The following is a 16,904-nucleotide window of genomic DNA, read 5'->3' as shown; positions in this document are numbered from 1 at the left end:
TGAGGGAAGTGTGCAGTGTGAGCAATGCTGCCATTGAGGTTCTCTCAGCATTCCTACTCTTAAGTGCTATCACTCGGGGTGCTGCAATTCAGCCATCACATTCCTCTCATCACCAAAATTTAATGTGTGGCCTTTTCCATAAGGATCCCATTATGGAAAACTCGGACAGAATTTAGAGGTCTATGGAAAAGTCTTGAAAAATCGACTGACATTGCTAGCTTCTTCTTGGAGTTTGCTGAACAGCCTTGCTGAATCTGATAATGTGGATATAATTATATAAAATTTTATGTAATTCTATATAGAGAGAGAAACAAAAAGCGTGTCTCTCTTTTTTAATCAATGACTATGTAAAATGTCATCCTTAGGACAAAACGTTGACCTCTAATATCTTGCAGTATAAAAAGGTGAAAGCTGTGACTAAAGGTGACTCACCCATTTCTGGGTTCTGAGTGACCCCGCCCCCTTTTCCTTAGCCGTTCTTGGTACAGGAAGGCATTTGTTCTCCACGACTAATGTAGCAGTTGCCTTATATTCTGCCTCTAATAATATATAAGCCCAAGTTCTTGACTTTAATGGAGCTCAGGTGAGAATCTGGCTCATTGTAAGCTTTTGATCTTATACTTGACCCCAGCTCTGCACGTAGTTTGTTGTAGGGAAACTCATCTCAAACATAATGTGGCAGGAAGATTTTGAACATAGCTTTTCATCCTTGTACAGAAAGGCTTGATAGGTAAACTAATCTCATCTATGCAGTATAAGAACAGGTTGGACAAACACCAGTCAGGAATAGTCTGGGGTTTATTTGGTCTTGTCTCAGCGCAGGGGGCTGGACTTTGATGACTTCTCGAGGTCCCTACCAGCCCTACATTTCTATGATCTGTGGGATTTACTGCACTCCCAATGGGCTGCCTTGGGTTGGGAAATATGCCAGCAGCACACTGTAGGACGTGCTGGTTTTTTAAGGTTTGTAAACTGGAATTGAGAAGGCCTTGTTATCCTTCTCTCGGAAGAAGTACTTACAAGGATGGAGATAGTGTTGGAAACTAACCTTGGGAAAAGCATGTGATTTTTCTTGCGGGCAGCTGCTGTCCCGCCCGAGCCTATGAAGGGCACATGCCAGAAAGGGGCATTGAAATAGCCATAGGACCTTAGGGAGTTGCTTGTAAAGGCCCAGCAAATACAGCAGAGTACTCAGTGACATTGTCATAAATTAAAGGGTGCTTCGAAAGTCGGAGACAGGGATCAGATTGGGAAAAAAGAAAGATAGTTGGTACTTTTTGAAGCTCCGCCCACAAAATAAGCCCCACGCACATGATTCACCACAAACAGTAGATTGTGCAGATGCTTGACACATGCTTTATGGGCTCCAGTCACTCAGCTTTCCTGCGGTGAGGTCAGAACACACCTATGGATTCCGCTGGGCTCCTTCCACTTGGCGTCCCTTCACTCAGACCTGGTCCAGTGGGCTTCTTGCGCTTGGTTCCCCTCTGCGGAAGTTTCCCAGCTCCCCTGCTGGGCTCTCCTAAATTCCTTGGATTGGTCTCTTCTTGATAGGAGGGAGGGAAAGAAGTGGTATCTCCTAAGACCATTTGCTGGTGGCGTCAGAATGAGTTGTCACTCATAGTAGATTGTGCATGTCATCCTCCCTCTCATGTGTACGTGACTTGATTGGGCAGTGAAATAACAATGCTGACATTTAAAGCGTCAGTGATCATTGGGTATTTGAGTTAGCTTTCATTGAGAAGAGTGGGGCAGAGCTATTGTTCAGGTTCTGCAAATGCAGGGAGATGGCACTGCACCAGTTCCATGAGTGTGAGTTTCTGCTTTTGAGGCGATCTCAACAACTGTTCCGGCTAGAGACGTAGGGTCTGACTGAACATGAAGTTGTTCCTGATTATCTACAAATGTGGACACTCTTATTCCAGAATGAGATTTATCCAAAATGGATTAAGCGAAACTGGGGGAAAGTCGCTCGTATTCTGGAATACAAGTGTGCACATGGGGGGCAGCAGCAGAATGGCTATTCTGATAAATTTCCAAGTGTAGACAAGCCCCTATTTGTATCGTAAATGAAAGCTTAGATTCTGGAGCATAAGAGGCAGCATAAAAGAGGTACGGGGTAGGGCATACCAGCTGAATTCATGCCTGTGCAAAAGAGAAACTAAGGAGGGCTACAGTGCGTTTAGACCTAGCTCTATTATTGACTGTAAATGTTCTGTTATCAAACCAGTTATGTCAGAGGGATGTGAATAGCTTAGGTGACCATCTGATTTGCTGACTAGCTTTTAACTCTTTTTACCCCGTTACCTGATGTCCACATAAAATTTTTTTGTCTGACCTTGAAAATTCAACAGATGTTTAGTGTGTGAAACTTGCTTACCAAAGTGGCTTGTCACAACCATGGTGAGCTGAAACAGGAAGATTTCCTGAGACTTACAGCCAAAATTTCCAAAAGTGACTAGTGATTCTGGATGTCATACTATTTAGATACCCAATTTCAGACACCAGAAGTGCTCAAAATCCATCCTCTGAAAATCAGACCCCTTAAGGAGGCTCCAGCTATGCACCCCAAGATACTAGTCACTTTTCAAAATCCTGGCCTATAAGCCTTCGGAGTGAGTGCGTATATATATATGCACCTTCTATAACCTGAACATCCCATAGCATTTTTTTTAATGGGTTGGGGTGGTAACGATGTTGTGGCCACAGTTCAACTTGGGAACTGAACCTAAACCCTCACCCCTCCCAACCCCCACCACCACCCTTCAGCTTCAATTGGAAGCGTTTCCCTCAGAGGTGGTCGCCTTTCATTGGTGAACAAAGTGAACAACTTGGATATTTTGGGCATGTCCTTTGTGATCAAAGCCGCTGTATATATAATGTGTGTAAAATGGTTGAATTGTTCTTAGAACAGTTTTATATGATCTAGGAACCTTCTCCTGCTCTAAGATGTCAGAGCACAATACAAATATATACATGCCAATTCCTTGGGAAAGAACCATGTTGGGTAGTAGCCAGTTCCTTTCCATGAGTAATAGATTTGGATATTCCTCATTAGATATTTTTAGCTAAATATATACACATATATATATATATTTATTTTTTGCTTAGTCCAAGATATATAACCTAAACTAGTAGTCTCGCAAGCAAGAAGAGAAATGGCACATAATGATGTATAGACCCTCCAGAGAATTGTCATGAATTCTCAAGATTGGCACACAAAAAAAATTCCCCCTTTCTCAAATGGGATTTAGATTCTGTGGCAGTTGAAATGTGTATTATTAAACTCCTTAAGCAAACCTGAATGGTTCCCAGTGGAGAGCGAAGACATTCTAAGTATAGCCAAGACTAAATTCTCTGGTCTGGGTTTTCTCTACTCAATTCCCTCTTTATTAGCTCCGGTAATATTTAAACTTCATGCCATGCCATAATTATTTAATAAAAAGTAAATATAAAATGTATCTCAGTGGGGAATATGACCTTTTACCTTCATGGTGTTATACCAAAGACAGACACAGATAAACAGAAAATCTGGATCAGAGTAATATTCTGTGTCACTTGATGGTTTCATTCTTCTAGTGCCTGATGCTCTAAGGTGCTGAGTACTGTGAGGAAAGGAACTAAGTGTTGGATAGGATGGGACCCTTTCAGCTGTTGGCACTACTTCTTTCAAGTGATCATTTTTATAGGGCCAAGTGGCACAAGGAGATGGAAGATGCTGCCATTGAATGGGGACTCTGCCAAATGAGTTAAGGACATGTTAAGCATTGAACAGTACAAGGAATTTTTAGCAAGATTCTCAGCACTTGGTTGAGTTAATTTCTCATTTAAATCTCATCACCACTTGCAAGTTGGGTTTTTACAAGCCAGATCCTTAATTTTATTAGTAAACGTTGTGTCTGAGGACAGCCAAAGACTTTGGGTACTCAGAGATTTAGAGAAGTCAATGTTGGTTTCTAATATGAATTTTGAATTTGGGGTACATAGTTGAATTTTGGATCATCACTTTATCCAAACGCCAGTTGGCCCATGAGGGTTTCATAGTAGGCATACTCCCCACACAAAGTGTCTGAACATAATTACTACCACGTGGTAGGCTTAAATGTTCAAAAAGAGCTAATGATTTTGAGGGGCTCATTTTTTGGATTCCTGACTTGAGATACCTCAAAGGGGTTGATTTTTTTTTCAGAAAGTGCTGAGCACCCACCCTCTGAAAGTCACCTGTTAGAGGTCTGGCATTAGGCACCTGAAATCACCACTAGCTTTTGACAATTTGGGCTGCAATACTTTGTCTTCCAATGGACAACTACAAAGCATTTCACAAGCATTGGGTCAAGTCTTAGGATACTGACTAATGCTAACGGATAAGGCAACTTCAGGAGTAGACATGGAGGGTGTTGAGGTGAGGAATGAGGTACCAGATCAGCAATCTTAAGTAGATCCAGTCTAAAATTTACCTGCCTCTGTTCCAGGTATTATATGTTACCTTCCCTGTTCTTCTGCCCTCCCACTGGTCATGAGCTGGGGCTTGGTGCCAGCAACAATACATTAAGTAGGGGTTGTGGATGAGGCTGGCATAGAATCTGGAGCAGTGGGCTGGCAGGCAGTTTCAAGCTGTAGGTTCAGCGGGAATGGATGACTCTTCTGGCAGCCACAGGAAGCCTAGACAGGTGGGATGAGTTGCATTCATCAGATGGGAGGGACTGGGAAGAAAGAGAGAGTCTGAGATGGTGAGAGGGAGCCAGGTAAAAATGGAGAAGAGAGACAAGGAGCTCAGTTACCTTGAACTCCAAGGATGATTAAAGGATTCTATAAGCAAAAGCCTCACAAGAATCCTGAGAGCTTGGTAGAAAGAGTGACAGAGAAAGTGACAACCAAGCTGACAGAGCAAATTGGTGGTCCAGCAATAGTAGAACCAAAGGGCCAGATCCTTAGTTGGTGTAAATTAGCATAATTCCATTGATTGCAGTGGAGCTATGCCCATCTACTCTCGCTGAGGATATGTCTCCAAGGGCAAGTATATACTGCAAAGAAAAACCTACAACACCTAATCTGAGCCTGTTGTCAATTGACTCGGGTGTTTGGATTCAGGCTTTGTCTACATAGCAGTGTAGACATTCAGGCTCGGGCTGGAGGCTGGGCTCTGAGACTCTCCCTTAATTGGGGCCAATTTTTCGTTAAGGTTATGATGTTAAGGACACTGCAGGGTTTGGTGTTCCATTCAACAAGAGTTTTTCCTGTGACATGAGTGGACTTTGGATCAGGCTTCCACGGAATACACCTCAAGGCTTCATGTTTTGTTTTGTGGGGTTTTTTAAACCAGCAATTGCCTAAGGCTCACACTCATGTCTGACTACTCTTCTTTTCCAGCTTTAAATGAACCCACCATCGATTATGGTTTCCAGAGACTGCAAAAGGTCATCCCGAGGCATCCCGGTGACCCAGAGAGACTAGCCAAGGTAAAAGATTTACGAGCATTTCACTAAGCCTTTTAAATTGCAACTTTCTTTTCTGCTGATATGTAATAAAGCACAGAGTGGTAAGTCAGATCTGACCATTACAGCCCATGTGTTGCACGTGGAATTTCTTTTATTGCCAGTGTGAGAATCAGTTCCATAGCTGGGAACCCACCATTGCAGACACCCTCCCAGTACAAATCTGTAGTTTACTGCCCTTATCCACAGCAGCAGATCTTTGCACTCAACTGGCACCCCATTGAATTCTATAAGGATCCATAGAGCTGCAGGGATCTGCCTACACAGATCCAGTTTTAGGGGGTCCATCAGCAGAATGACAGCAGGAAAGAGGTGAGCTTTAAGGCTGCCTGCTTTGAAACCACATGGAACAGATACATTGATAATGTATAAAGACCCAGGTTTATATAGCACCTAGCACATGGGGTTCTGGTTCATGACAGGGGCTCCTAGGCACTATTGCAATACCAATAATAATAGCCATGCTTGACCCTTCCATTGTAGAATCTGAGCCTAATTTCTGATTATATTTAAAAGTAATAATAACTTTGTATAATTTGCCTGATGAAAGAAGATAATGGTAATTAAAAAACAAACAAACCCTAAAACCAGAGATAATTAACAGCAGATGACAGAAACACTGAAGATGGCTTTGAGGAATCTTAATTGTTTGTTACAATTACTGAGAAAAAAGCATGTGTGTAATTTAAAGAATAAGGGTAGGACTTTCAAAAGTGGCTGAGTAAGGAACAAAAGTCCCCTTGGAAGTCAATGGGGACTCATGCTCTTAATTCATCTCCGTGTTTTTGAAAACCCCACCTTAAATTTTCTTATAATCAATGTTCTGAAGAGCAATTTCAGGACTATGGAGAGCTCCTAGACAGAAGGATGGCACACTTATCAGTTAAAGTATAAAACTGTGATTTATTGATGCTCTTACGTGTAGGTAAAAACTTCCCGAAGTGACTGGCGATGTTGGGTGCCCAACCTGAAAGGGGCTCGATTTTCAGTGGGTGCGTGGCAGCACTTTTTGAAAACAAGACTCCTTCAAAGTATACCAGGTTGGACCTCCCACAACACCAGTCACACTAGAAAATCTTGGCCCTGGTTTTTATTTCAAACAAACAACAGATCAGGCAGAAAACGGTCTTTTTTGGCGGGTGAGGGGGTCTCTGAAGGTTTGCCATTTCATACATCTCTTCCTCCTCCAGGAGATGCTGTTGAAAAGAGCTGCTGACCTAGTTGAAGCACTGTATGGAACACCACATAATAACCAGGTTAGAATGACTGCTTTTGTGGGGGTGGGGGGAAACCTTTTTCAAGGTTTTGTAAAAACTTCCTGAAGTTAAATTGACCGTAGGCTGTTGCTGTCTTGTAGGATATTATTCTGAAGCGAGCTGCGGACATAGCAGAAGCATTGTATAGTGTCCCAAGGAATCCCGGCCAGATCCCTGCTTTGTCTAGTTCTCCAGCTCACAGCAGCATGATGGGAATCAACTCCTATGGGAGCCAGTTAGGAGTCAGCATCTCCGAGTCGACACAGGGGAACAACCAAGGTAATGTCTGTTATAATGTTTGCACATATCCTAAAATGTGATTGTAAAAATAGCGTCAGGGGATCTCTGTTTTCATGTTGGTGTCTCAATTTCCATATCTACTTGGTTGAAAAGTAGCACCCGGCCTTCTTAATAGCTAATGTGTTGCTGGCAAACTGGGCAAGCTAGTTTCTTTCTAGCTCATGCGTCCTCAACAATAAAGGTTCTGCAACTGGAATTTAGGTAACAACTCTTGTGGTGACACAGGAGACAGAATAGTGGCTCTGTGGGGCTGGAGTAAATCATACAAACCCCTTATTTTTGTCACCAAAACTAGAGCTGGGCAGGGACCTGGTTTCCTGTTTTGCAGGAAATGCCATGATTTTAAATTTTTTCCATTCTGTCCTGGACCAAAAACAAAGTTTTGAAATTTCGTTTTGGCTGATTTTTATTCTGATTTTGACCTCTTCAGACTTTTAAAACTGCTTTTTATAGCTAAACAATTTTGTTGAAATCTACATGTTTAATTGAAAAACTGTTTTGACAAATTTCTGGCCTGCTATCCAAGTACAAGGAGCAGATCTGATGAGTAAATGCTTGATCCAAAGTCTTTGGACTTCAGTGGGTTTTGGAGCAGATCCTAAGAAGGGAACATTTTCAAAGCACCTCTATGAGTTAGGTTCAAGGGCTTTAAGTCACTTTTGATAATGGGACTTCAGCTTCTAACTTTCACTGAAGTCATTAGGACTTAGGTGCATTTGAAATTTTTACCCATAGTCTCTTTTCTGGCAAACGTAAGGCTGAATTCCAACTTCCATTCTAATTCACATTTTTCAGTCATATCCATGCCCTCAGAAAACACCAAGACAGTAAATGCATCTACTACCATTGTGGAGAGAGGCTGAGAATTTTTAAAAGTTAATTGTTTCTTCTACAATGTTAACTTTGCCAAATTGCATGTATTTACTAGTGCTGTTTTCCTTGTTGAATGTGAACCTTAATGTACCATTGTTAGTAATGCGTGCCATAAAATACATGCAGCACAGCAGAGCTAACATCAGGGGAGCAATTTAAACTTTTGGAATGTCCTGACTGGAGTGCTTGATTTCTCAGTTTAACACTAGATTCCTGTAATATACAATCTGGGTAGTCTGAATGCACAGTTAGTTGGACACAATGTCCTCCCAGGAGGTGAAAGTCATGTCATATGAACTTATGTCCAGGTATATCCTGCCAAATGTAACTAGAAAGGTAATGTTACACAGATCAGCAGTAAGGTTTCAGCACTGGATATCATGAAGTCTTAACAAGCTCCGGAATGTAATATATAGAAAAAACGTAATTGTTCATGTTGATTTGCATTTTCTTTATTAATTTACCTGGATTAACTCAACTAGCAGAATCCAGTGATTTCCTAAATGGTAACTAACTTACATTAAATTAGTGGTGATGACATTTTTCTAATGAAGTTTCTTCACTGAAAAATAACTGAGCCTAAAATGAAAATACAGAATTTTTTTTTAGCTTCATTCCTCTTTTTTTCCAGTCATTTTTGAAAACTGAAATTGTGTTTGATTGGGGGAAAAATGGACCAAAACCTGCTCCTACAGTATTTACAACCATTGTCCCTACTGGTCAAGTTGAGCCAATTTTTTCTGACTTATGGGGCCAATCTTTTCTCACACAGTGACAGACAAGAAGAGGAGGGTATATCCCAAAGTTGACTGCAGTTTCCCATTACTAATACATTTTGGTACTTTATTTTTAAGTGGTAATCCATTAATTATTTGGAAAGTATAACCTCAACCCACACAAATTACAAAACCATTAAAAGATGAGCTTACTGTTTTTTTCAGATCTCAGACTCCGATTTCAAGTTTTAAACTATCAAATCTGATTAGGAAAATACACACACAGCCTCAAAAAACACAAATTTCTGAGCGTGTTTTAGGCCCATATTTTAGCAAAGCATTTAAAGACAAGCTTCAGTCCCATTGAAACTTGCTGAAGTGTTTGGTTGAATCTGGGTCTAAAAGAGCAATCTCAAAAGATTTCTTTGAGACTGGGAAAACAGAGAAAAGAAAAGTTTCAGGCCATATTCACTGACTCACTGTGAAATGTTTAATTTATTTCAGGTTACATTCGTAATACAAGCAGCATCTCCCCTCGAGGTTACTCTTCCAGTTCAACACCTCAGCAGTCTAATTATAGCACCTCCAGTAATAGCATGAACGGCTACAGCAATGTCCCGATGTCTAACTTGGGAGTTCCCAGCTCACCTGGATTCATTAATGGCTCTCCAACAGGATCTCCCTATGGAAGTAAGTGCCCACCTCTTTGACAGACTTTTTTTTTTTTTTTTTTTACACTTAAGCCGTACGTGGATCAAACTTTGCACTTACAGTGTCCTTCAACTGAGGATCTCAAAGCCTTTACGTCAGAGGCATCCATCAGGCCTGTCAAGACTTAATAATTTGTTATATCCTTCCCCTCCCAAAGTTACCATCAGAACTGTCCCCCATGCTGGTAGTCTCAGCGGAGGCCAAATGCTCACTTATAAAATGTAATAGAAAAGGATCACGTGTCAATGGTTTTATCCCTGCTCCATAACAAGATGGTTGTAAAACACCTGTTACAATTTTTATTAGAAAAGGGGTAGGCTTTTGGAGTCATTTCTAGACCCTCTAGGTGTTTCACCTGGCTCTCTGAAAGGAGCCTACAGGGTATTATTCACCCCAATCATACTAAGGGTATGTCTTCACTGTGGGGTGTGATTGCAGTTCATGTAGACATATCCAAGCTAGCTGTAACAGGAATGGCCCTAGCTTTTTTACCCTCCAGGGTAGAAAACATTTTGGTGCCCCCCCCCAGGTCACTCAGAGTAAAAAAAAAAAAAAAACAAAAGCAAGTGCCACAGCAACATGGTGCCTCCTAGAAGTTGGTGCCCAGGGCGATAGCCCCTAGCACAAGCCCTAAGCTTTAATCTGCCTCCTCAGATACCCGAGCACTTTAGCCAGCATCCCAGGTGGACTTGTACAGTCCTGAAGTACACAGTTCTGCAGCTTCACTGCTCCAATATCCAAGTGAGCTTGGATATGTTTCCTTGAGCTACAATCACACCCCGGGATTGCAGTGTAGACATAGATTGGAGTTAACTCCCTTGGGCAACTTTAACAATCCAAGCCTTCCTCCCTCTTAGAGTAGAATGGGCTGTGAAAGCTCAACTACCCCTCTTGCCCTTAGAGGATATTGTGACGGTTGGCAGAGTGGCTTCTACTACCATTGCCATAGTCTCTGTAATAAACATCCCTCTATAAAAGGAGGGCTCCAGGGCTGTTCAGCCAGTGCTACATTTGATTTTTTTGGGGGGAAAAATATCTATTGCACAGGATGGCCCCAACCTGAGACTATAAATGTATCATTCCAGACAGTCATCACAGAGCTATGGCTTTATCCCCTATGTGTAAGGGGCTGCACAACTGGGAATTAATATTTGACCTGGTATTTAAAAAAAAAAAAGCAGGAGTCTGCATTAGCTAATGGTTTGCAATATCAAATGGAAGGGTTCTTGGTTTAATTACACCAGTGAACCTCTCCTCCATGCACGCACACACACACAAAAATACATCTGAAACTTGCCTCTTCTATTGTTTTTATGCTGGTAGAGTTTCAAAATGGCCAAACAGATGTTTTTCAAATTTTTACATACAGCCTTCACTTCCTGGCTGCGCTCTCCGTGCCAAGTTTCAGCTCAGGGAGAGAGAGAGAATTTTACGGCTGAATTATAAACCCCTGACAATAGGCGTTTATAATGAAATGCTGACAGACCCCTTAACTAAAGCAAATGTTCTCTTCTCTAAGAAGAATAGATGCAGAGTAAATTCCAGCTGTGAATTTGTGAGCAGGGCCTTGTGTGAAGGGAAGAGGGCCTTTGCTTCATTTTGGTCTCTGCCAAGCTGCAGCTCTACTGATATCATCACATAATCCATGCTGAATTCCTTGTAAAAGATGCATTTAAAGTCACTTAATCCCCATGAAAACAATAAACAAATAGAATTAGCAGTAACTGAGACCTAAAGTGAGACCGAGTTTCATTTGAATCTTGAGCTATGAATGAGTGACACAGGGTTAGAGAGGAGAGGTCTGGGAGGCAGACCCCACTTCTGGCTCTGCTACTGACTTTCCCTGTCACTTCCCATCGCTGGGCTTCAATTTCCCCATCTGTAAAAATGAAGACAATGTGTCCTACGCCGAAGTTAGGCTTAACAGGACCCTGTAAAGCGCTGCAAGCATCCTGGCTGAAAGCTGCTCTAAGTGCAAATCATTTTTTCTTTTGTTAAAATATAGCCCAATGGGTGAAATTCTATGGCCTGTGTCATGCAGGTCAGATGAGATGACCATAATGATCCATTCAGGCCCTGAAATCTTTGAATCCATCACAGTTTTGGGCACTTGAAAACTATGTCATTGCTGTTAGAACAGTGACTTAAGTTTAAAAGTAATATGCATAATGTTCAGGTGGAGACAGAGCCTGCTCCCTGTTTAGTAGTGAGAACAGGATTGGCCCCCACAGCGTTTTGCTGCAATGACTTTAGACTTCAAGTCTGAGTTCTTTGGGTTCATACAAACCTCAGTCCACGCAGACTGAGTTTATCCCTTGCCTCATACTTTGAAATGCAGTTCGGATTAACAGGTTGCTTTATTGTGCATATTTCTTAATGGCAAACATACAGCTGTTTCGCACTTCTAGAGTTAACATAATGTTGCAGGGCTTTTTTAGAGGGGGAGAGGACAAATCAGCTATTTTTGTCCTCCTCTTCCATTGGGGAAACCTAAATAGGTTTCATTTCGGTTGCTAAAAATTGCATTTAGATTTAATGGTTTCAGAGTAGCAGCCGTGTTAGTCTGTATCCACAAAAAGAAAAGGAAGACTTTTGGCACCTTAGAGACTAACCGATTTATTTGAGCATAAGCTTTCGTGAGCTACAGCTCACTTCATCAGATGCAATGAGCTGTAGCTCACGAAAGCTTATGCTCAAATAAATCGGTTAGTCTCTAAGGTGCCACAAGTCCTCCTTTTCTATTTAGATTTAAAACTTTCCCTTTTGGGGAGGGGATATGGTTACCATTATTTGACCGGCCCTAACCCATCAACTTCTCTAGCAGCAGATCCTCTTTTGTTTCATTCAACCCATGAGTAAAAGAGCATTATCCTCTCTAGCTCCTTCATTTTAACAGTTCTGGGCTATCACTCTGCCATTTTTTCAGCTCTCCCCTGAAAATATTATTCCCCATGCTTATATTTAATTTTACCTGAGAAAAACATTTTGGGATACGATTTGTATGAAAGCAGTAATATTACATAAAACTGCATCTGCTTGAGACATACGTATCAGCGGAGCATGGTTAGCTATTTGGGATAGGAAAAGTTTCTTATTAATATTATTTTTATACTCTCACAGCTGAATCAAGGTGGGAAAACAATGTATTGCAATGCAATTTTACCTAGTCTCTTATCAATTCCATTGCTGAAGAAGATCATCTCTTATTTTGCAGTAATGTCTTCAAGTCCAACAGTTGGCTCTTCCAGCGCTTCTTCCATCCTTCCATTCTCCTCCTCCGTCTTTCCTGCTGTCAAACAGAAGAGTGCCTTTGCCCCTGTCATCAGGCCCCAAGGGTCTCCCTCCCCTGCCTGCTCTAGTGGCAATGGAAATGGGTTTAGAGGTAAGACATTTAAAATTGATTTTCAGCCTGCAGAGGTGTAGCAATATACCATACAGGGCTGGAAAGATCTTGTGAGTGGTGAGTTCGAGGGAGCTATGCGGATTTACAGCAGCGCAGGATCTGACTTGTGTTTATGTACAAAAAAGATTCTCAACATCTCAAAAGAAAGCGCTACAGATAAACTCAGCATGTGGCACCCAGGGCCTTCTGTGTTGTGAGAAATTCGCTAGCCTTTTTTCCCCCCCATCACAGAGGTTTTGTAATGCAGTATCTTAAATTGCTGCATTTTGAATTTATTTTTAAACTAGGCGAAGGACACCTAGAGCTTATGGATGGGATTTCTCTTCTCGCCCCACCCTTTAACCTTTTTTTCTAAATCTAAATAGAACATGTAGATAGCACTGTAGACTTCAAGAAAGTGACCTTGATTTCAATGGAGCTATGCTTGACTCACTTAAGCAGTAGCATAGAGAGAGCCTATGCCGGTCTAACTTCTGTCACTCAAGGGGGTGAATATTCCACCCCCTTGAGTGACATAAGTTAGGCCGACATAAGCGCTCGTGTGCACAGGAGAGGTCTCTCCCGTCCGCATAGAGGTCTTCACTGCATGCGCTGCAAATATAGATATGCCCTAATTGCATTTAAATACCAGCTCTTTTGAAAACGAGGGCTTCTCCCTCACCTTTAAGGACATTTAAATGTGCCCACAGTGCTAATCCACAGCTCTATAGGAAGCAGCCAGTTTCTTAAAACTTGCTGTAGGATTTAGGCTCATAGAGGGAATTGAGCCCTACAGTGCATTTACAGCCTCTTTAAAGGTGATCTGCAAAACAAATGTGAACATTGAGATAAGAATGGAAAGCTGTCCTGCATTCCTTTCTCAACAGGCTGTTGGGGAGACATGAGGCACGCACATACACTCCAACTCGTCATTAAAAAAAAAAAATTATACGTCCTGTGAAGCGATCTGGCTCCTTCAGGATTCATTAGCGATACCCTAGAAAACACGGCTCTGGGACTTCAGCCATGCCAAGACTCAGTGGTAATTCCAAACTGAGCCATACAAAACACACCTGTTTGGGTGCATTATTAATCCCTACCTAGGCCACAGGGAGTGCACATAAATTTCCTTATTTTATAAAAGAATCACACCCCCATATGTGCATCAGACAAAAATAATTATATTTTTAAAAGCGTGCTGTAGCTGTTAAAAAAAAAAAAAAAGCCCACTTACTTGAGAGACTTCATGCCTTTAATACAGGTCCATATGAAGCAAGTTAGTTTCAGTGAGATTTCCTGAAGGTTGGCTGTGTCTTCAAGTAACCAGAAAGAGATAAGTACATTTCATGAAGAGGGAGAAAAGAATACAGCTAAGTTACTTCTCTCCCAATCAGTTTAAAAGAGGGTAAAAGGATTTGAAGTAAATACTTGAACTGTAGGTAAATAAGGCTTTGTCTACAGAGAAGTTATACCCATTTAAAATCAGCATGCAGATGCCTTAAACCAGTTTGAGTGCCTCTTTAAGTCACTCTTAAACTGTTTTAGTGATATCAGATTACACAGCTCTAGAACAGATGTAGGGCTTCTCTACACAAGAAAGTTGCACTGGTTTAATTTAGGATGTGAATTTAAATGGGTGCAAACCCTTATGTAGACATTTTTATTTTAGTTTACTTTGAACCTGTTCCCCATAGACTAGCGCTTTACTGAAATAACACATGTTTGCACCAGTTTTAGCAAAATCTGTTTTTAAAAAGCCTTAGGGCTTGTCTACACCGTAGTGCAGACTACAGGGATGTGAATTATAGATTGTGCTACACCCTAACAGCTCCATGTAGAATTAAAAGGTACCAGGTTCACGTTGACATAGTCCTGTTTGAAATGGGACTACACAAGCCCTTTGGTAAACTGCTCCAACTTGTGTAGAGATAAGGCCTCATTTTAGGAAGTCCCCTCACATGTCGTAAGCTACTCAAAACAGTGATTGTCCCACTCACCCTTTGTAGCTATGTCAGCCAAAGGAAAGAAAAGTATATAAACCAAACCAACCACCTCAAGATAGCCAATACCACTTTGCATCTGCACTAGGTTCTGGTACCACTAGGTAAAAGGTTCTAACCTATTACAGCTGTATTAAGCTAGTAGGGGTCCACCCCAGGCTGCCTCAAAGTAGCTAACTCAATTTTTACAACACATTTTTTCCTAGTCTACACATACCGTGTTGGTCTTGTCTATTTAGACTGGACGCTCGGTTACACTTCATATTAAAGTTCCATTTTTAAATAGTTAAATCAATTGTTCCTTCAACAGATTGCTTATATCCGTCCATAACTCATGTTGCTCAATGTCTATTCCATCTATTAGCCCTTCATCTGTGAAACCTTACTGGAATGTGTGACCAGAAGTATTTTGGGTTGGAACTCACTCTCTCTCATGGGGGTCTCCATGCGCTTTTTGTACAAGTCCCAGTGTGGATGCAGTTGTAGCAATAAAGGGCACCTTTAAAGTGGCATAGCTTATTCCCTTTCCATGCGGTAATAACTCTAAGGGGAAAAACCATCTTTATACCAGTACAACTGGATCTACACCATGGGAGTGTAGCTACAGTTACAGCAGTACACCTTTTACATTTAGACAAGCCCTCACTATGTGTATGTATAATGCCTGGCACAAGAGGTCCCTGTAGGCAATACTGTAAATACTAACCTCAAGCAGCATTTTAATTTTCAAAGAAGGGTAGAAAAGCTACCTCTCTCCTTCATCCAGCAATGAGATGTTAGTGCTCGCAGCCAGGATCCTTAGACTGGCTGCCGTTTTATAAAGGTGCCTGTCTACCGCTATATAACTTTAGTATACTTAAATTTACACATCAGTACAGTGAAACTAGTACTAAAAATTGCATATAGACCAGCCCTCGGGCTATGCTGCAATGCAGATTTCTAATCCCTTGCACAGTAATGCCATTTAAGGAGCCTCATTGGAACGCTCCTGTTGACTTTTGGGGACTGTCAACACTGTGGGGATGTTCATTTGGAAATTAGGCCATGGGTCTGGATCCTTTCTAAAAAAAACACAAGTTCCCCGGAGGCAGGGCTCCTTTGTCAACATTATTTTAGGGCTGGCCTACACTAGGATAAAAGGTATCTTTTTAAAAACACATTCGCAAAAATGTTTAATGCATTCTAAAACCCTAGTGTAGACTGGGCAAGTTGAACTCTAAGATGTTGGGTTCACATCCACCAGTTAACACATGTTCTAAAAATGTATATTGTATTAGTAAAGCCTGATCTAACTCGTTTTGTAATCAAGGGCATTCTTTCCATGAGCAACTTCAGTGGATTTTGGGTCAGGCTCATGGAGGTAAAGTATATAGCCTAGCAATGAAAGCAGAGGCCAAAGAGTCAGATGTAGGTTCTATTCCCAGCTCCTATACTGGGCAAATTATTTGACCTTGTATCCATCTCAGTTTCCCCATCTGTAAAATGGGGATAATACTTACATCCCTCACAAGGCTTTTTGTGAGAGTTAATGTAGGGCTTGCCTATACAGGAGCTATTCCTGATTAACTCTCTGCATGCATGTTCTTATTCCAGAATTAGTGTCCCCACATCAGAAGTTAGTCAGGAATAGCTACTGCGCTTTAAATTCACACCCGACCTTAATCGCAATTAACTTCTCTGTGTAGACAAAGCCTTAATGTTTGTAATGCACCCACTCGTGCAACTCCACCTTACCTGTCAGCTAAGTGCCTTTCAGAATCTGGACGTCCTGTCACTGGTGGAGTTTACAGCAGTGTTCGCAATGGTGGGGAATTTTTGCCAGAATCCCCTTGCGGTCTTTAGATGGAAGCTGCTAGAGAGGATTAAGTATTGTTTTAGAAAGCATGCCCCTACCTTAAGGAGTAAGGTTAGGTAGCAATCCCACGTGCCTCTTGTACAACACAAAGCTGAGAGCCAACGCACCCAAGCCATGCGGGGATACCCTCAGATAACCCCATCCTGTGCCATGTGTTCCTGCTTACATCTTTCCATCTGCTATACATTCCCATTATATAACAGGACACGATGGGGTGGAACAAGCAGCAGTCCATCCTGAACACCATCCAATTCTAGACACACTGCAGATTGATAGCAGGCGAGCCCGCGCTGAAAAATTGCATGCTGATTTCATG

General features: G+C 41.6%; 1 protein-coding gene across 2 annotated transcripts in view; it reads left to right on the top strand.

Annotated features, from left to right (window-relative positions):
* The window catches only part of EBF2 (EBF transcription factor 2), a 177,544-nt gene that overhangs the window by 148,019 nt on the left and 12,621 nt on the right, over positions 1-16,904 (top strand). For both annotated transcript variants that reach the window (XM_084615097.1, XM_084615096.1), the window contains exons 11-15: positions 5,371-5,459; positions 6,686-6,751; positions 6,853-7,030; positions 9,145-9,330; positions 12,566-12,733. In XM_084615097.1, coding sequence (XP_084471223.1) covers positions 5,371-5,459; positions 6,686-6,751; positions 6,853-7,030; positions 9,145-9,330; positions 12,566-12,733 — 687 coding nt within the window. The remainder of the gene's footprint in view (positions 1-5,370; positions 5,460-6,685; positions 6,752-6,852; positions 7,031-9,144; positions 9,331-12,565; positions 12,734-16,904) is intronic.

This window comes from Lepidochelys olivacea (assembly GCF_965140295.1).
Source record: "Lepidochelys olivacea isolate rLepOli2 genome assembly, chromosome: 26".
Taxonomy (NCBI): Eukaryota; Metazoa; Chordata; order Testudines; family Cheloniidae; genus Lepidochelys; species Lepidochelys olivacea.
The sequence above is the reverse complement of the archived record's forward strand: the minus strand, read 5'-3'. Positions and strand labels throughout refer to the sequence as shown.